This window comes from Centruroides sculpturatus, unplaced genomic scaffold (assembly GCF_000671375.1).
Source record: "Centruroides sculpturatus isolate CEXI.00-Female unplaced genomic scaffold, Cexi_2.0 scaffold1721, whole genome shotgun sequence".
Taxonomy (NCBI): Eukaryota; Metazoa; Arthropoda; class Arachnida; order Scorpiones; family Buthidae; genus Centruroides; species Centruroides sculpturatus.
The window spans coordinates 18,217-40,304 of NW_019385976.1; the positions used below are offsets into that span (position 1 = coordinate 18,217).

At 32.1% G+C, this 22,088-nt stretch overlaps 3 protein-coding genes across 6 annotated transcripts; 1 reads left to right on the plus strand and 2 right to left on the minus strand.

Moving 5' to 3' along the window:
- Positions 1-25: 25 nt before the first annotated feature.
- Positions 26-18,096, minus strand: LOC111612894. 4 transcript variants are annotated; one of them, XM_023354182.1, is made up of 5 exons: positions 17,958-17,976; positions 11,674-11,798; positions 7,821-8,042; positions 780-1,005; positions 26-708 (listed from the first exon to the last, which is right to left on the minus strand). In XM_023354182.1, exons 3-5 carry the CDS (start codon positions 8,028-8,030, stop codon positions 68-70), a joined length of 1,077 nt encoding a protein of 358 aa, XP_023209950.1. In that variant the 5' UTR covers positions 8,031-8,042; positions 11,674-11,798; positions 17,958-17,976; the 3' UTR covers positions 26-67. The 4 variants fall into 4 exon arrangements, with proteins under 4 accessions (XP_023209950.1, XP_023209947.1, XP_023209949.1 ...); XM_023354179.1 differs by lacking the exon at positions 11,674-11,798 and having other exon boundaries at positions 17,958-18,096; XM_023354181.1 differs by lacking the exon at positions 11,674-11,798 and having other exon boundaries at positions 17,937-18,018.
- Positions 2,687-3,532, plus strand: LOC111612896. The gene is made up of 2 exons (XM_023354183.1): positions 2,687-2,884; positions 2,984-3,532. The coding sequence occupies exons 1-2, from the start codon at positions 2,818-2,820 to the stop codon at positions 3,412-3,414; spliced, it is 498 nt and encodes a 165-aa protein (XP_023209951.1). The 5' UTR covers positions 2,687-2,817; the 3' UTR covers positions 3,415-3,532.
- Positions 18,097-19,206: 1,110 nt separating the features above from the next.
- On the minus strand, positions 19,207-21,756 carry LOC111612900. The gene is made up of 3 exons (XM_023354188.1): positions 21,292-21,756; positions 19,953-20,175; positions 19,207-19,881 (listed from the first exon to the last, which is right to left on the minus strand). Exons 1-3 carry the CDS (start codon positions 21,481-21,483, stop codon positions 19,220-19,222), a joined length of 1,077 nt encoding a protein of 358 aa, XP_023209956.1. The 5' UTR covers positions 21,484-21,756; the 3' UTR covers positions 19,207-19,219.
- Positions 21,757-22,088: the final 332 nt, after the last annotated feature.

Below are 22,088 nucleotides of genomic sequence, written 5' to 3' on the forward strand. Positions count from 1 at the left end.
AACAATACTCTCAATCAAAGACAGTTAAATGCCCAATTTTATTCAAAACTAGTTTAATGCAATACATTTATTCCCACCATACAAAAACCATTATATCAAATAGAGGGTCGATCTCAAGATCGATCTTTCGACGAAAATAGTCGACATCTCCTGCGACTGATATATATAAGGGTAAAACGTTAACAGCAACGTAGTTTATTAGAGGAAACACTTCCTTAATTGCTCGAATTTCTTTATCGGTGGACTGTACATACCCATTATTGAAAATATACAGGAAACATCTCTTCTGTACCATTCTGGGTTTAGAATATTTCAACCGTTCCAATTTCTTTTTTATTGTAGGAATAATTTCAGATACATCAATACGAAGAGCAAAAGCATTCACTCTCTCCCCATGAAATATTGTGAACATGTATGTATCGGTGTCGATCGGGTAATGAACCTTTTTGTCTATCATTTTCCTTAAGGCAAAATCTTCGTAGATGATGACACATTTTTTTCGTACGTGACGGATGTTTATTTTGCGGTATTCCTTCTTTATTTTCTTCATAAAATCTGTTAACTCATAAAATTCAGATCGGAATATAAAGCGGTCCAACGAATGATTAATAATATTAACACCTGGAATGTTTGGAAACATTGATATTTGTATTTTTGCTATTGATGACAACCTATAATCTCTAAAGAAACTGCATGTGCGATTTACTCCTGGAATTAAAAACGAGATTGTTATTAACAATTGTTTAATAATTTCAAACTTACATAGTACAGCTACTTACGATAGACTTTCTCCATAAAATTCAAATATTTATGATATGAAATAAAAGTATATGTAATTTCTCCGAATTTATTAAGATACGTAGACAGAGTTCTAGGTCCATATTCATGTTCATCTTCTAAAACGAACCAAATGTATTGAAAATGATCTTCGAACCCAACGTAGCGACGTAGTTTTTCCGAGTCGTTCACGTTAATTGCGTTTTTTATTACACTAAGAGGAATTCTCTGTTTAAATAAATCAGAATATTTACAGCAAATGTAAAATTTATTTAGATAATACAATTAATGAAAACTTATTTTACTGCAATAGAATAATTTAAAATGAATACATTTTTACACAAAGTTACAAGTTATTGTCTAAAAAGATTCTGCAGTTTGTTGAAGTAAGTTTTGAAATACAAATAAAATACACAATAAATATGTTTAATTGATAGGATTTCAATGAAAAAGTTATAAGTTTAAAGCTTTCCTCTTCAAAAAACAATGTTTAAAGTTAAAATTCTAACGAATAGGAAACTGAAAAGAATAGTCAATTATCGACGTTTCTCTAAACATTTTCAAAATGAAGATTATTATTATAATTTTAAACAACAAAAAAGCTGTCCTAGAAGTCATTGATGTATGGACACCAAAGAACAATTACCTGTACTCGTACATTCAGTCATTCTATGACAATTGTATAATACAAACAATAGAAATCTTAAGCATAGATTACTAGAAAGCATTCGACACTATCATGCATTTACGGTTCTTACAAAAATACAAAACGTTACAGAAATACAAAATATTCTAACAGTTATTACACATCTGAAAAAAAAAAACAATGCAACAGTGGAAAATGACACATCATCTCACATTTCTTAAGTACGTTAAACAATTGAAGACGAGGTATTTTTCAGATAGACTGTTTAAATTCATTTTGGTTTTGTGCTCTTAAAAGCTCATTAGGCAAATAATAATAATAACACAAAATATGAATTTATAGCAAACCTTTTTAAAAACACCACAAAGCAATATAATATATATAGCCTATATATTGTACGTCATTTGCGTTAAATACATAAAACCCAACATCCTCACAAGGACAATCTAAATAGCGTAGTTAAACTTACACACCGTTATACCCCGTTCGCACCGAGTATGTCAATCTAGATTGTGACCAAGGTCGGCGACTATCCCTTGGTGCGACCTCTCTCGACCGTTTCAATCTCGACTGAAACGAGGTTCAATAGCGATCGACTGGAGAGAGTTCTCGAAACTAGATCCAGTCATAAGAAAGATCCCACAATCCCACGCGCGCGAGAAAATGCAAGATGGCTGCGGAACACGTGTCGGGCTATCGACAGAGAAATAAAAAAGACATCTGGAGAGACGATGACATCTGTGTATTATTAGATGTACGGCAAGAAAAAGTATTTATTTCTAACCAAAACGTCCATTTTGTTTGTTGGTGTTCGTGACTAATCGCGTAGTTACATCAGTTTTATCATTGCGTGTAATAGCCGGGTTCTACTTGAGTGGACTGCCTGTGCGAACAGCTTGACGTTCGTCTGGTGACAGTTACAATTCAAATTGTAGGTAAATCGAGATCGAAGGGAGTCGTGGATTGTGTGTGAACGTAGTATTACCTATTGACAAAATTGACAAATGAAAAAAAAAACACCTCACGTAGAGAAACGAACTCCAAGGAAAGACACAGCACTGAATCACATGAATGACTGAGTAATCTACAAATGTTTAGATTCAAAAAGAGAAAACACAGTTTCACACACAAATCATGCAAACTAACAATCAAAAAGCCATTTCAGTAATTAAAATTTTCTAAACCGAATTCCGTAACTTAGAAATTCGAAAATTCAGGATTATTTTAAACCGGCAAGAGAAATCGAAAAACAAGGTATTGACGATTCACAATATACATTAAGATCTATATATGAATTAATTCAGTAAAAATTTTGCCAGTTAAACTTAGAAATTCAATCAATAAAAGCTGAAGTTAATAAGATAAAAGAAGAAAATAATAGTTATAAAGAAGAGATGAAGATAATTGGTTACAAGATACAAAAATTAGAAGAAAATTATAAAAATAACGAAAAGATAAAAGGTATGTTGGAATTCGAATTTGATAAATTGGTAAATGAGACTATAAATAAGAATATAATAATTTTTAATTTTCCGGTTAAAACATGGAACGTTGATCAAGAAATCAAACAATTTATTAACGAAGAATTAGGTCTAAAAAATATAGAAATTGAAGGACTAGTTCAACTTAAAAATAGTAAGAATAACCTAATAATAAAAGTAATTCTGGAATCTGTAAAAGATAGAAATTTAGTTCTCAAAAGATTTTGGACTTTGAAACCAAAAATTGTTAATGAAACCGAGAAAAAAATAATAATTACAACGGATTTGTGTATTAGATCAAGAATTAGAAGAAAAAAACTACAGGATCAAATTAAAGTGGAAAAAACTACTAAAAATAAAATATTAATAAGAGATGATTACTATATTAAGGATAATATAATATATACAATTGATATGAATACAAACAAGATTCTTCAAATGGATTGTTCTCTTAGAAATACACAGACGATTAAAAAGAACAGGACTGACAAGAGAATCATACCGAATTAAGTTTATATTCCTCTAATAAGAAAACAGTAATTGAAAACAATTGTAATAAAAGCTTAGTAAAACTGGAAAATAGTAAAGTAAAAGTAAAGGAAAAAATGTTAGTAATGTAATGGTAGTAAAAATATGAGAGAGTCTAACAAAAAAAAAAAAAATCTGTCCAATAGGGTTTTGGAAAAATATATATAGGGTCTTTGCGAAAAAATTATAAAGTCTTACTAAAGAAATTTATAGACCCTAACATAATAATTGGTTCTACGGTAACCTGTATGATAATTTGAAGTGACAGTCAAAGTTAATAATTAATAAACACTTGATCATAGTATTTAGTAAAGCAAAAAATGAAGAAATAAGAATAAATTAATCTACTATGTTAAAGTAGCTATCATAAATATAAATTTAATAACGAAAATAAGATCTATGTAATGTAAAAACATTGAGATATTGTATACGGAATAATGAATAAATTTGAAGTGTATTTAAAACGGGTAAAAAGGTACATACTGAATGTGATGTATACGTTAAAATATAATTAGATGTAGAAATAAATCTGTGTAGATAATCAAAAAATTGTGAAATCCAACCACCCTGATTGTAACAGACGGAAGGCGAATGCTCATCGAAAAGTTAATTTATGTAAAGTTCTAATAATTGTATAAACATCCCCCTTGTAACAGGCTATTGCCTATTACGTTAAGAAACATTCTACTCTATTCTATTCTAACTTAGAAATGATTTATGTTAATCGATTTTGGAATTTTGAGCGTTTGTAGCATTTATATAATCATAGGATTAAATCAACAAAATAATGCTATGATAATTACCCTTGTAAACGTTGTTACTCGGCGATGCATTATGTTGTCAATGATATCTTTCCATAGAGTACACACTCGGCTACATAAATCTAATTCTGCACCTTTTAAGTATTCAAATATGTTAATCATAATTGTTTCTGGCAACTCTGTGATTAAAGTGCAGCCACTTGACGATATTGCGTCTATTTCCGTTGTTGTTTCAAGGGTAATTTCTGCCATTTTGGAAATTCTCTGTAAAGATAAGAATAATTTATTAACTGGTAAATCTTTGCATTGCTGAAAATTTAACAATTCTGGCTGATTTGAATCAACCAACTGGATACGGAAAAAATACTCATTCTTTGATAGACTTTGGTCTAACAAACGATAGCGCGTGTGAATTTTTAATACATCAAAATTTGATATCTGACCATCTACCTGTGAGGAACGAACAGACCAACAATAAAGTGTTATTTTAAATTTTAATTATTGGGAAATTCAATCATCTAAATTCTAGCGTTTTATCAAGTTAGGCTAAAAGCCATAAAGATTATTTCCCACGGAGTTGGTTCCTTGTTGAGGAGGATCCAGCTAGTCAGTAATGTGTCACCCGGAACTTTCGATAGAGTGCCCATATTGGACGCCAGACCCTTAACAACAACCACCTGATCTCATGGAAAAAACCCCAAGAGGAATAACAAGAGAAAACGGAAAAAACACCCGAGGTCAGTCGTCTTCCAAAGTCGTCCTCAAGGATTAGCACCGTGACCACGACTCCTGCATTAAAGCCGTGACAAAGATCGTGCCTCTTTAAGGATATCATCCCCACTTTCGTGCCTCCACACCTCCGTGCTCCTGTTAACGGACGAGACCCAGAACCATTTAGATATCGGTGGTGTCATCTTACAACAGATCTTCGACCCAGAAGAAAGGTATTTATCAACCCGCGATTCGTTGGTAAACTCTCTCTCTCGAACGGCCTAGTATAATTAGAGGACTATGACAAAAATCGAATATATTTGTATTTTCTTTGATTATTATTAAAATTGTTATTTTTAGTTAATATGGAATCCGAGTGAGTCACTTCCTCGTCACTCTCCTCACCTCTACTCCAAATCTATTCGCTCGCGTGACGTAAAGTCGCGATTTCCGAGTCCTGAGAGACTCGGTGGTGTCACATCCTGACGTGGTGTCGACAAGACACCGACCCTACGGTCACAGCACTAGATCCATCATCCAGACACAGCACTGAATCCATCAAAGACTGAGAAATCTACAAATGTTTAGATTCAAAAAGAGAAAACACAGTTTCACACACAAATCATGCAAACTAACAATCAAAAAGCCATTTCAGTAATTAAAATTTTCTAAACCGAATTCCGTAACTTAGAAATTCGAAAATTCAGGATTATTTTAAACCGGCAAGAGAAATCGAAAAACAAGGTATTGACGATTCACAATATACATTAAGATCTATATATGAATTAATTCAGTAAAAATTTTGCCAGTTAAACTTAGAAATTCAATCAATAAAAGCTGAAGTTAATAAGATAAAAGAAGAAAATAATAGTTATAAAGAAGAAATGAAGATAATTGGTTACAAGATACAAAAATTAGAAGAAAATTATAAAAATAACGAAAAGATAAAAGGTGTGTTAGAATTCGAATTTGATAAATTGGTAAATGAGACTACAAATAAGAATATAATAATTTTTAATTTTCCGGTTAAAACATGGAACGTTGTTCAAGAAATCAAACAATTTATTAACGAAGAATTAGGTCTAAAAAATATAGAAATTGAAGGACTAGTTCAACTTAAAAATAGTAAGAATAACCTAATAATAAAAGTAATTCTGGAATCTGTAAAAGATAGAAATTTAGTTCTCAAAAGATTTTGGACTTTGAAACCAAAAATTGTTAATGAAACCGAGAAAAAAATAATAATTACAACGGATTTGTGTATTAGATCAAGAATTAGAAGAAAAAAACTACAGGATCAAATTAAAGTGGAAAAAACTACTAAAAATAAAATATTAATAAGAGATGATTACTATATTAAGGATAATATAATATATACAATTGATATGAATACAAANATGTTTAATTGATAGGATTTCAATGAAAAAGTTATAAGTTTAAAGCTTTCCTCTTCAAAAAACAATGTTTAAAGTTAAAATTCTAACGAATAGGAAACTGAAAAGAATAGTCAATTATCGACGTTTCTCTAAACATTTTCAAAATGAAGATTATTATTATAATTTTAAACAACAAAAAAGCTGTCCTAGAAGTCATTGATGTATGGACACCAAAGAACAATTACCTGTACTCGTACATTCAGTCATTCTATGACAATTGTATAATACAAACAATAGAAATCTTAAGCATAGATTACTAGAAAGCATTCGACACTATCATGCATTTACGGTTTTTACAAAAATACAAAACGTTACAGAAATACAAAATATTCTAACAGTTATTACACATCTGAAAAAAAAAACAATGCAACAGTGGAAAATGACACATCATCTCACATTTCTTAAGTACGTTAAACAATTGAAGACGAGGTATTTTTCAGATAGACTGTTTAAATTCATTTTGGTTTTGTGCTCTTAAAAGCTCATTAGGCAAATAATAATAATAACACAAAATATGAATTTATAGCAAACCTTTTTAAAAACACCACAAAGCAATATAATATATATAGCCTATATATTGTACGTCATTTGCGTTAAATACATAAAATCCAACATCCTCACAAGGACAATCTAAATAGCGTAGTTAAACTTACACACCGTTATACCCCGTTCGCACCGAGTATGTCAATCTAGATTGTGACCAAGGTCGGCGACTATCCCTTGGTGCGACCTCTCTCGACCGTTTCAATCTCGACTGAAACGAGGTTCAATAGCGATCGACTGGAGAGAGTTCTCGAAACTAGATCCAGTCATAAGAAAGATCCCACAATCCTACGCGCGCGAGAAAATGCAAGATGGCTGCGGAACACGTGTCGGGCTATCGACAGAGAAATAAAAAAGACATCTGGAGAGACGATGACATCTGTGTATTATTAGATGTACGGCAAGAAAAAGTATTTATTTCTAACCAAAACGTCCATTTTGTTTGTTGGTGTTCGTGACTAATCGCGTAGTTACATCAGTTTTATCATTGCGTGTAATAGCCGGGTTCTACTTGAGTGGACTGCCTGTGCGAACAGCTTGACGTTCGTCTGGTGACAGTTACAATCCAAATTGTAGGTAAATCGAGATCGAAGGGAGTCGTGGATTGTGTGTGAACGTAGTATTACCTATTGACAAAATTGACAAATGAAAAAAAAAACACCTCACGTAGAGAAACGAACTCCAAGGAAAGACACAGCACTGAATCACATGAATGACTGAGTAATCTACAAATGTTTAGATTCAAAAAGAGAAAACACAGTTTCACACACAAATCATGCAAACTAACAATCAAAAAGCCATTTCAGTAATTAAAATTTTCTAAACCGAATTCCGTAACTTAGAAATGATTTATGTTAATCGATTTTGGAATTTTGAGCGTTTGTAGCATTTATATAATCATAAGATTAAATCAACAAAATAATGTTATAACAATTACCCTTGTAAACGTTGTTACTTGGCGATGCATTATGTTGTCGATGATATCTCTCCATTGAGTACACACTCGGCTGCATAAATCTAATTCTGCACCTTTTAAGTATCCAAATATATTAATCATAATTATTTCTGGCAATTCTGTGATTAAAGTGCAGCCACTTGACGATATTGCGTCTATTTCCGTTGTTGTTTCAAGGGTGATTTCTGCCATTTTGGAAATTCTCTGTAAAGATAAGAATAATTTATTAACTGGTAAATCTTTGCTTTGCTGAAAATTTAACAATTCTGGCTGATTTGAATCAACCAATTAGATATGGAAAAAATGCAGATTAGATCCAGATTATTTTTATTAAATAATATACCTTGCAGTATATTCCTGGTGCCGCTATAGCATAACCGGGTATATACAAAATATTTACAATATATTACATAGATGAAATACATCTTTTTAATTGAAATGAATATAACAAATAATTAAATGCGTGTACAAATAATATATATAAATATTACACGCGTACATATAAATAAATAACAAGAACAAAAAAAAAACAAAACAAAACCGCAAGTACAAATAATACGTACGTACAAACATTATGTGCGTAATCGTGTGCTTGAAGATTATAAATCTAATATACGCATGAGCAAATGCTATCAGGTACAGTCTATTTCATGAAGAAGAATTCATGTAAAAATATAATATAATACCCGCGTGAGCATATTAAATGCTATCTGGAACAATCACATTCACGTCAAAGATTCATAAAAAATACAAATCACCCGCGAGTTGAATTACCTGAGTAGAGATAATGGCCAAGAAAACACGAGTGTAGTATGCAGTCCATTTAATAGTTCAAATTAGCTGCTGCTGCAACTGTCTCGTTAGTTCCCAGCAAAAGATGTACAAGCAGGACTTAGAAAGCACACAAGTAACACCTATAATTCGTGTAGGATAGTTCACCATTGTCGAAAAAGATGCGGAATATTCTCAGTTCAAATATTGTCAGGCACAGGCTATGTAAAAGGTAGAGGCCGTTCAAAACAAGAGTGTGGTATGCAGTTCATTTACAGTTCATACTAGCTGCGGCGACACTCCTGTTAGCTCTTTGCAGTCCCATGATCAAGCAGGTGTACCCAGGTAAAGTCTACCAATATCTTCATCTTAAAGCATTGTTAAGAGATCCACTATCAAAGCACACTAACCCATATTTATAACGGGAAAAATACAGTACTCATTCTTTGACAGACTTTGGTCTAACAAACGATAGCGCGTGTGAATTTTTAATACGTCAAAATTTGATATCTGACCATCTACTTATCATCGTCTTTACCCCCGAAAAAGACCTTGATACGGGAATAAAGAACAAAGCAATTACCGTAAAATCAATAATTCCCGATTTGCCGTTTACGTTATGCTTTGTCGTCTTGTTACTCCTGGAGTTATTATTATACTTCAAGTTTGACAACTGACCAATTAACTGACTATTTATACACCATCTTACTCGTTTTTATTGATAAATATCTTCCGACTAAAAAGTATGTGAAAAAAAATAAAATTAGCAGGAAAGAATTCTTAAAGAATTTTATATCTGAACACACGCTCACATTAATTAAACGAAAGAAAACTTAAAACAGTCAAAAATAAAAATTGGACGACTTTCGAAGAACGAAACAAATACTTAGAGGGTATATATACCTTGAATAAACAAATCAGAAAAAATATCCGTAAGGAAGAGAAAAACTATTACAGTTTTCTGTTTTCTAATGTTAAATATCCTTCCGACTTCTGGAAACCAGAACAAAGAATAAGTATTAATATTTCTAATACTTTTCTTTTGGAAACAACAGCCTTAGAAGTCTATACTACTATAGAGGGTTTGAAAAAGCATTCCGGACATCAGTTTCTTAAATATTGAAATCTTAAAACACATATCTGATATCTTAGCTCAACCATTATCGCATCTGATAAATAAATCTTTTGAAAATGGTTACTTTCCGGAAAAACTAAATCAAAACTTAGTTATGCCATTATATAAAAATAAAGGATCAAAAAGTGAGATTGAAAATTATCGTCCCATAATAATATTGACGGTGTTGACTAAAATTTTCGAGATGATTTTCTACAAGAGATTTTCAACTTTTACAGACAGATTCCAGGTTATTCACAGAAACAAATACGCTTATAAACGAGGATTTTCGACGGTAGATGCTTTGTTGCATTTGAAACAATCAATAACGTCACAACTTGACAAATCAAAAGTAGCAATATCAGTTTTTGTGGACCTTTCAAAGGCATTTGATAGCTTAAATCATGAACTTTTGTATAAAAAATTGCAAACTGTTGGTCTAAGAGGGACTCCTCTAAGCTGGATAAAATCATACTTGTCAAACAGAATTTACTTTGTAAAAATTGGACAGATTATCTCTAGCTCTTTCAGGCCAAATAAGGGCGTTCCTCGAGGTTCAATCTTGGGTCAGCCGCTTTTCAATATATATATGATTTGTTTAACTATATACCAAAAGAGAATATACTGATGTACGCTGACGATCTAGTGATAACTTATTCTCATACGAACGTTATAATTCTTCAGAAGAATTTAAATCACATTTTAAAAACTTTAAATAGTTATATGGAAAACAATGGATTGGTAATTAACAAAAATAAAACTAAATTCCTCCGCTTTGCAAATAGGAATAAAATAATCAATCCACATCACCTAAAAATTGAAATAACTGATTATAACGTAGAAAAAGTAAATGCTATTAAGTTTTTGGGAGTAACTTTTGATGACAATCTGCGCTGGAATAAACATATAGATGATGTTGCACTTTCCCTGGCAAAGTATACTGGGATAAATAAGAAAATTCAAGCTTTTTTAAGTACATCACTCTTGAAATGGCTGTACCACACTTGCATTGAATCTAAAATAAGATATGGTACTGCTATATGGGGAACCGCATCTCTATACGCCGTTAATAAACTTCAGATGGCACAAAATCGTTACATGCGTTCAATTTATAATTTAAACTTTATGGAATCAGTATCTGAGCACTATCGTACCGATGATATTAATAGGATTAGTGAAATTTATAAGAAACAGATTCTGTTGGAGGGTTTCAAATATATAAAAGGCAAGAAGGAAAACAGCTTCCTCGGAATTGGTATAGGAGAATGTTGCAGATCAACACGAGATACTCGTAGAATTCGTGGATATAGTCTCCCAATTGTTAAACTAGAGGTGGGGAGATCTGCACCATCTTTCAATTAATCTTCTATTGGAATAGTCTGTGCAACGATTTACATAACTTGTTACATATTAAGTTATGAAATCTTCAAAAAGAATGTAAAAAGGAAAAAAACTTTAAAACACAGTGATATTTGTTCTCAATTAATTTTTGAACTTGATGAAGAAGAATGCATTTTTCTTTCTCAGCTCGCGTTCTGTTTTTGTTTTACTTATTCTTTTCTGTTGGTTTTGTTGATTTTAATTTAAGATACTTGTAAAAGGCCAAACTGGCCACAGTGTCTTTTTGAGAAATAAAAAAAAAACTTACAAGANCGAGAAAACACGATCTTCTGAGGTAGTTGAGAAGGTATGTCCTGCGATGCAAAATAGTTGTCTAGTCGAGATGATTTCAACGTTGGTTCGCTTGGATATCGACAACGTTTATCAGAAAAAGTCTAAGCTTTATAGAGAAGTGAAGGTGGTGGTGTAAATGCATTTTTCTTTCTCAGCTCGCGTTCTGTTTTTGTTTTACTTATTCTTTTCTGTTGGTTTTGTTGATTTTAATTTAAGTTACTTGTAAAAGGCCAAACTGGCCACAGTGTCTTTTTGAGAAATAAAAAAAAAACTTACAAGAAAAGAGTCAGCCGTTCAGGTTTCCGATTCGAACGAAACTTGGTGAACGTGTAGCTCTAAACACAAACAGCTCCTTGTCTAAATAATAAGACCCTCTTCTCAAACGTTTCCGGTAAACGTGCCTGTAAAAATTGCTTGTTTAACTTATAAATCTTCTGAAGTTCCACTCGTAATGGCGATAGCCGAGTAGATAAGATAGCACTGGCGCTAAGCAATGCAAGTACACAAGTTAGTTTTTTCTATATTAATGTGTAACAAATTTATTCTATTATTTTCCCGTATAATTAGCATTCTTATTACCATTATTATACATCGCGTTTAAAGCTTAGCACGAAACAGCACGAAACTTATTTGCAACATGAAATTACTCGATCCTCAACTGATACTTCACTAAGCCAATAATATTCAAGAAAATATATGCTTTGAAATAGAGAATGAGTATAACGTTGTGTTGAACGTTTAGTCACAAAGATTTGATAATTTTATCACTTTCAAAAAGGACATTAAGCTGTGAGACGTCGAAAAGATCATCAATTACTATTCCAGTACGACCGTGTATATAGAAAAAAATATGTTTAATATGTACACAAACAAAATTAAATTACGTACAAGTGATATAACAAACCAAAACTTGGAAAATTAACATATACACCTCACATTACAGAAAACAACTATCCCAACACAATTATTGACAATTGGTTTCACAATCATTCTAGAAAACAAACAATATCTAAAACAGATAATTTATAAAAAACTAGATTACACACCGGATATTTTTGAAAAAAAATAAATAGAACCATACATTATTATTCTTGCTGCCACATTGAACAAAAAAAAAAAAAATCAAAACTTTCTTAAAAATCAGAGAATCAATTTATAGAAAGACGGATGTAATGTTTCATAATAGTTTAACAACTACAAGTGAAGATAGAAATCAATCAGATCGTTATTACGTGGATGAAACTGGAAGAATGATATAAACCATTGTTCAATAACGCACGTTATACCTCGCTTTTAGCCAGTTTCTGTAATCTGTCTAACCAATTTAGATTTACTGTTATTATATCTGTAATAGATAGACCAACTGTCGAAAGAAAAGAAAATTTAGCCGGGTAGTCTAAAACACATCGACCATTTAAAACAAGTCAGTACGACTTAATTGTAAAAAACTTTTTTTTCTTTTTTTTCTTTGGTTCAATATTAAATCATTAGATCTTCGGGAATTGAAAACATTAGTATTACTGCCAGCTTAAAAATTATCCAGTTCCTTGCCCATTCTAGCATTCATGTATTCAAAAATAACCGTTATCCTCAGAGAAATTCCTCAACAAGTCTTCCATTTTAGCAAACAGTACATCATAAAGATCTATTCTCAAATAAACAAAACAATTATCAAGCTATAACTAAGTGAACCAACTATTTTTTTTTTCTAAAATTAAGTCTAATTACTATTATATCGTTGGAGATAACCAATAATTCAGAAGTACCTAGTTTTTGGCAAAGTGCAAGAATGAGACCGCCATACGGACGACCGGGATAGTTGGTTTATTAGCAAGTTGTTTGTATAAAAACAAATCTGGGTTCAACAAAGAAATAAGAGTAATTAACCAAGTCTCGGTGAAAGCAACTAAATTATAATTTTACAATATATAAACTCTGTCATTTACTGTCAAGTCCAGCGTTCCTTGACAATTCCAAGGCAATATTCTCATTGCTAGGTTTATTTCTCTCTTTAACAATATAATACATACACTTTTAAAAGAAGAAAGTTCGGTAATTTCTCCTTCCAGGAAAGATAGAAGTTCATCGTAATCCTTATGTAAATTAGACAGCCAGTCAAATTTCGATGATAATTTTTCCAGTTTCGATAGAATAGTATCAAAACATTCCTCGAGAAAACACGATCTTCTGAGGTAGTTGAGAAGGTATGTCCTGCGATGCAAAATAGTTGTCTAGTCGAGATGATTTCAACGTTGGTTCGCTTGGAGATCGACAACTTTTATCAGAAGAAGTCTAAGCTTTATAGAGAAGTGAAGGTGGTGGTGTATGAGACATTGAACCTGAGTAAAGTTCAACTCCTTCAATAATAAGCAAAAAGAACAAAATTAAAAAAGAAAGTATCACATTAGAAAAAGACATCCTCAATAAAGTCAATTAATGGCAAACAGTTGAATTGTAATTCATAACAGTCAGAGCCTTACATTCAGTTACTAAATGAAAAGCATCAAAATTAACACGAGTGCAACAGAATTCACAATGATCCAAACACGGAGCCATTAGTCTTCTAAACATATTACATCGCACGTACTATAACACTGATTGTATAATGCAAAATGGTCTTTCTGTATTCAAATAGGTTACAGATCCCCACTCATTAAAAATATCCAAATACCACTTCTTATATTTATAGCGTAGTTAGCAGCTGTACCTTTAAACTCATTAAAATATCGGAGGCATCACTTTCATTTAACATTATAGGATCATTTCGATAGCCAAAATTTCGCAACAAGGACACAATTCGATCTCACCACGCTACTGAGATATTAATAATAATTTAGTAAACTTCCCGAGTTTGCTAAATTATTATTAACCGACTGTTTGCAGTAATAAAAAATAATCTTAAATTATTTTTTATTACTGTATATTAAACTAAAGAGGGACCCTTTGGAACTCCAAATATATAATATACGATGGACTCCATCCTTTTAAAGAGTATAAACGTTTAATTTGTAAATTATGATCTTTCTCTAATCAAAACCACAAATCTCTGACCCATATAACCAGGGCTGTGGAGTCGGAGTCGGAGAGTTTTCGTGTTTTAGCCGGAGTCGTCAAAAAATCCGCCGACTCCGACTCCCTTTTAATAACCAACTTGTTATGTATATGAAACGGAGTCGGATGATAAGGAAAAGTCGAAGTCGGAGGGTAAGGAAATGTCGGAATCGGTAGATTTTTACGCGACTCCACAGCCCTGCATATAACACTACTCACTGAATAAATGACTCGAATGATTTTAATTTATCTTTCCAGCGTAACAATCTACTAGATACACAAGCCTTAATAATCTCGTCTGTTCCAATTTTCACTATACTATGAATAAACTTTAAATGCTTTAAACGCCAATTAGACTGTAATAATACACCCAAATAATTATATCATCAATCTTTATTTTACAATTTTGTATAAACCAATTTTCATTCTTAGAATGTTTCCTGCATTTCGGAATACCATTATTTTAGATTTATCAATATTAACAGAAAGTTTCAACTCCTGTAGTATATATCCCAAAAAGTCAATCACACTCTGCAGATTTATAGGCGAGTTTGCCGTAACAACCTAATTATTTGCGTATGTCAGGATTTTCACCTCCGTTCCGAAAAGATCAATGACCACTAATTCGGACTCACTAAATTTCCTTAGAAGTAGATTTAGATATAAATTGAACAATATTGGACTCAATACACAACTATGTTTCACTCCTTTTAACGTGAAAAAAATCAGACGTACCCCCCCTTACCAGACACACGTATCTCTGTATTAGTAGCTATATAACTTAATCAAGAAATTTTCAAATTTATAACTCAAACCAATCCTCAAAAGCTGTCCCCACTAAAAAGGTCTATCTAAAGAATAGAATACCGATGTCAAGTTAACGAAAAAAGCGTAAAGTTTACCGCGTTTCTTCTTTAAAGACTTTTGAATTAAAGCATATAAAACAAAAAAATATTATTCAATGTCGAGAAACCGGACGGAATCTAACCTGGAAATCCAAGAATACTTCAAATTTATTCAACCAAGTTACCAATCGCTTACATAAAATTTTACAAAAACCTTTAGAAATTGTCGGTGGTTACGAAATTGCTCTATAATTATCAAGTAAATCTCTAAGCCCCCTTTTAAATGTAGGAATAATCTTACATATACTCCAATCCAATGGGATCATTCCTGATTAATAAACATTATTAAACAAATCTACCATATATCTAATCAAGCCTGGAAGTACTTATATAGTTCCACCGGTATACTATAAATACCTAGAGCAGTATCGTTTTTCATAGTAACTAAAACTTTTTGATTTCCTGTTCTGTTATCTCCCTATCCAACACGTCATCCTACCAATTCACACACCAGTTATATACAGAAATATCCGTTAAATATTTTCTAGAGTGAAATTTTCTTGAAAAATAAGCTACCAAATCAAGATCTGGAAGCTCCCTATATTTTCTTTTAACAAAAAAAGTAATGAATCGCCAGAACTCTTCACTATCAGCTGACGCCAAATTTTTATTAATCCTCTGTTAAAAAAGTTCTCTCTTAGCTGTACATAAAAAACGTAATGTGATTCGCAATTTAACAAAATTACACACAGCTACATTATTTCCAAACTTCGCTCGTCTCATCCTGTTCAACACCTGATTTCTTCTAACAATACTCAACCTATAATCTGTATCAAACCACAAAAAATTAAAAGTTCCAACCGGCCTTCGGCACCAATCTAAAAATGAGGATTTAATTAAATAATACAACACCTCAAACGTTAATACTGACTGACTATGAATCGTTGGTTGAATTTTATCTTTTGCGGCAACCGCCGCCAAGACGCATTTCTATCAGCAAATAACAGTTCGTCCGGTAGTAACGTGAGAAAATACAATCACCTGGTGTTTTAATGGTGGAAAGATCGACGCGGTTAACCGAGATAACTAACACCACGATGCATTTTCGGTGAAATTAACCTATCCAGATATACCCTATCCAATGTCGAAATTTCTTTTCGTTTCGCGACGGCCAGGGTTGAATTTTTGTTAATGCGTAACAAAAATTCCCCGTTTTTGAAAAAAATAATCATGGCTATTGCATCGTCCGAAATTATTTTTTTATTTTGCACAAACATAATATAGTTTAACCCGATTATAACGTCATTGGATGTAACGACAACCAAAATATAACGTCTTTAGTGGCGTGGCTAAAATCTGTCCGTTATGTGCACATTAATCTCGACGACGTGTTCTGCCGGTAAAAATTAACTGAGAAATGATCCACGCAAATAATTTATTTAATTTGTATCGGCTACGCGATATTTACAATAGTGTCGAGATATAATATATATCCAAGATTGGCACGGCTGTCGAATTGAAAGGTTAACTAAATAAAGTTAAAAAATATCTCTCCTCGTTACAGTTTAGGAGCAAAGTGAGGTCAAAGGGCGAAGGTCACGCGGTGGCGCCCTCTGCCCTACACGTCAAATTTTAATCGGTCCAACAATTTTACTATCCTAGATAATGTTAAAAAAAACACACTTGTAACGACATAAAACCGTTTTAACGTCATATTTGAAGCACTCCCAAATTTACAAAATTAGATTACAAATTTCATTTAACATAGAAGAAACTACGTGTTCAGTCCTAAGATCCGAGTTCACTTCTTAGAATGACTGTGAGTGGTACTCTCCCCCACCTGACTTCGGTGGGATGAAATGCCTGTTTTTCTTGTTTGTAGAAGAGGATTGCCATTTTCTATTTTATTTTGACTCGGTTCTCGGTCCCCTGACCACCTATGAGTCTGGATTTTTTTATGCGCAAATGATTTAGACACCTAATACTCTGTGCCAAATATCAACTCACGCCATGTACTCCTTCATACTTCTAAGCTGGTAATACGATTTTATAAAGACATAACTTGTCAAAAACTACAATAAATCAACCTTGTTCTATCATTCTGTTGTTGACCCAATCTATAGCACCACTCTAAAGTAACGTGAACGAAACTTAATTTCGAAAAAACTCCAATACGACATCTCTAACCTGCAAGTTAACATTTTCCAACTCAGGTAATCCAGAAATTATTAAATTATTGCGCCTTAAAAAAACACTCAAATCGCTCCTGACTTAAGTTGGCCAATTTATACTCCAGATCCGTTCCATCAACCGATAAAACCTTTCCCGTGTCGTATGCAAATTTTTTTCTCTAAATCCTCAAGTCTAGTTTCTAAATCAACAATAGTTTCGTCCAAATTTTTTGCGCGGGTAAAAATTCTGTCGATTTTAGCAATCATTCTTTCCAATTTAGTATTCTGCTTTAAATTTAGTTGAATTAATAAAGATATCCCATCCTTAATATCAAGTTCCCCCTGAAGTAACTCCAAATTCCTCGTCTCCTCCAATTAACCACGGAGAAAAATCTTACATCTACTATCCTACTGACTTACTGGTCAATAGGTCTTACTTTCAGACAATGACGAATAATACCAATATTCTTACCTGTCAAACAATAATTCTTACCTGCCGATAAGCTTCGATCATAAACACTGCAAACCGACAAACACTAAATCATCCACTTCTGTACTATATTCACACCTCCTGGTGGTTAAACTTCAGAAAAGAAATTAAATTATTAATTATAATACGCCCAAAAGCGCCTACCATAAACGCTGCCCTTTAACACTTATTTATTCCAGTCGTCACCGTCAGTTATATTTTAACTTATTTTTTGTATTTTTTATGAGTTGTACGCATATGTTACATATAAATAACTATTAAATGAGTTCTGTAATCTCTAATATACCGTACGTTTGTATATTCAACGGTCAGTGGCGGCCTTAGGGGGTGGCGAGCAGGGCAATCGCCCGGGGCCTCGCTCTTGGAGGGGCCTCGCGCAACAACCAAGTAGAAAAAAGTTGATATTTAAAACTTTTTATTTTATCCTTGGCTATTAGTTATAACAATAAAATAAATTTAATTTATAGTACAGTATATATTAATATTAATAAGTGCCTACTATTTCAATTCACATACTTTGCACAAAGNCTAAATTTACAAACGTTCTAATTCATTTTGAATTCCTTTACGCGATTGATTTTCATATTTGGCTGAAACTGTTTCGTGCAATTTAAATTTTTTTATTTTTTTCGCCTTTTCCTTTAATGAATTTTTTTCGAAATAACATCTTCTAAGTTCCTTATTTCTTTTTCTGCAGATTTTTGTAGATTAATGAACATTTTTTTGTCAATTACAGTAGTTACCAGAGATAAGGGCTTATGATGTTTCTGAGTTACTGTAAATAAGTTAATTAATGTTTCTTTTCTTTTGTAATACGAAACATCAATATATAAAGACCTGTACTTTTGATGGTGTCTTTACCTTGTGACGGGTACCGCGAAAATATTGTGTGATACTGTCAAAAATTGGGCTAATTATCCAAAAATTATTTTTAAAAAAATTGAGATATTGATATACTGTATTTGACATTACTTAACTAAAACTACTTCAATTATGTTAATCGCGTTTAGAAAATTGGTATTAGAATAAAGAACGGTAACTTCATACTCTGCAGTTTATAGAATTTTATGGTCACAGTAAAATTCATACGTAGTTATTTGCCCATTTTTAATAAGAAAAATGATTATAACGGCCCATTGAAAAGTACTAAGACATTCGGTGTGGCCCACGTGCAGATAGGATTGGAACCTCTGGTGTAGAACAATACACTGAATCAAAGACAATTAAATGCCCAATTCTAACAAACCGAGTTTAATACAATAAATTTATTTCCACCACACGAAAACCATTAATGTAGTGCAGGGAATAAAATCGTCCTCCTCTACATGAAAAAACTCCTTTTTGCTTGGAATGATTGATAAATACAAGGGTAAAAAGTTATATGTAACATAATTCATTAGATGAAACACTTCTCTAAATGCTCGAGTTGCTGTATCGATGCACTCTATACATGCTTCATGGAAAATATACGCGAAACATCTCTTCTCTACCATTTTGAGTACAGAATGTTTCAGCCTTTCCAATTTCTCTTTGATTGTCGTATAACCAGACTTAAATTCGTAAATATAAACAGAAAAAGCATTCACTCTCTCTCCATAAAATATTGTTAGCCTGCCCACATCTCTGTGAATTGAAAAGTTTATAGAAGGTTTAGTTTTGTCTTGGTACGAATACACTGCAAAATCTTTGTAGAAGATGACACATTTTATTTCTTCGTCCGGAATATTCATTTTGTGGCATACATTCTTTATTTCCTTCTTTAAATCTGACTTGTCATAAAATATAGATTCGTTTCCAAAGAATGCGAACGGATAATTAAAAATATCAAAACCCGTAATGTTTGGAAACATTAATATTTGTATTTCAGTTGTTTCTTCTATTGATGAGAACTTATAATGTGCAGGAAAAATGTGTGTGTCTGCATTTCCTGGAATCGAAGACGTAATCGTTATTAACGATTAATAAATAATTTCAAACTTACATACTACAGCTACTTACTACACAATGCATGCGTAAATTCCATATATTTACGACTTGAAGAAGTATCACGTGTATACATAGATTCCACGATTTCGTTACGATTATAAGTAGAGTGAATCTTACGTTGAGGTTCATCTCCGAAAACGAACCAATTGTATTGAAAATGTTCGTCGAACCCAAAGTAGGGACGTAGTTGTTCCGATTCGCAGACTACGGAGTTTATTGCAATCAGAGGAATTTTCTGTTTAAATAAATCAGAATATTTACAGTAAATGTAAATTTATTTAAATAATGTAATTAATGAAAAATTATTTTACTTCAATTCAATAATTCCAAAAGTATCTTTGTATAAATGTATTCAAGTAAGTGTCTAGAAAGATATGCATTTCGTTGTAAGTTTTGAACTAATTTTTCTACAAATGAATACACAATAAATATGTTTAATTGATAAGATTTCAAAGTCGAAAATGTAAAGCATTACTTCACTGTTCAAAAGACAACGTTCAAACTTAATACTTGAACGAATACGAAATTAAAAAGAATAATCAATTGTCGACGTTTCTTTAAACATTTTCAAAATGTTAAACATTATTACAACTTTAAACAACAAAAAAGGCTGTCTTAGAAAGTATATGGAGGCCAAAAAAAAATTATACATTCAGTCATTCTATGACAATTGTACAGTACAAACAATAGAAATCTTAAGCATAAATTACAGGAAAGCAATCTTACATTCATGGTTCTTAGATACATTACACAAATACAAAATGTTCAAACAGTTATTACACGTCTGCAGTAAGCAACGCAACACTAGAGAACGACACTAATCTGATTTCTTATTACGTACTGTACGTTAAAACAATTCAAGACAAAGTATTTTTCACACAGATTGTTTTAATTCATTCTGGTTTTGTGCTGTAAAACACATTATATATTTTTTATGTCATTTGCATTGACTACATAAAACCACACATCCTCAGATAAATAGTGTAAATTTCCTATTATAAGTCACACACCTTTACTCTATTGACGAAATTGAGGTTTAATGTAGGTAAACGAAAAACAATCTCACGTAGAGAAACGAATTCTGAGGAAAGAAACAGCACTGAATCCATCGATGACTGAGAAATCTACAAATATTTAGATTCAGAAAGACAAAACACAATTTTACGCACAAATTATACAAATTCTAACAAAATCAGAAAGTACAATCCGCCATTTTAGTAATTAATATTTTTTAAACTAAATTCCTTAACTTTGAAATTATTTATGTTAATTGATTTTGGAATTTTGAGCGTTTATGTAGCAATTATATAAACATAAGTTTTAATTAACAAAATATTGTTATAATAATTACCCTTGTGATCATTGTTACTCGGTCATATATTATGTCTTCGATGATATCTCTCCATTTGGTACACACTTGGCTGCATGCATCTAATTCTGCGTCGTTCAAGTATTGAAATATATTAATCATTATTTCTGGCAATTTTGTGACTAAAGTGCAACCACGTGGCGATATTGCACCTATTTCCGTTGTTTCTTCCATTTTGGCAACTGTCTGTAAAGAAAAAAATTATTAACTCTTCGTACTATTTTTGTTAACTTTAGTGAATCTCGTGACTGTTGAATATTGTCAATTTTACATTGGTTGCTTATTCTGTACTGCTAAAAATAAGAATAAATTATAAATAAAATAATAATATAATATTTTAAAAATTAAATATAAATCAAAAGAAATTTGTCCTTCGACCCTCGTAACGAAGTTTATTAATCGACTGGTTTTTCGTGGATATAACGAACTGGTTTGGCGTATTGCTGTGTTGTTAACAGTAATGATGAGTAAGAAATAATCAGTTGGTAACGTGACTTTTAATTTCGAGGCGAACAATTAGATATAACGATAAATTAATCGGTAATGACGTGGAAAGAAATTCGTTTGAACAACGATCGCGCGGCGATTGACTCTACGTCATTGTTAGTTACACCCCTTCGAGGTAAATTAGCGATTACTTCGAAGTCTCTCGGATCAAACATGTTAATTTTTCGGATGGAACGCGCTCTATAATATATATGTCTATAATATGTGTTTGTACTTTGATCTTTGTCTGGTTTCGGCAATTACTTGGCTACGCTGGAATTACGAAACAGAGA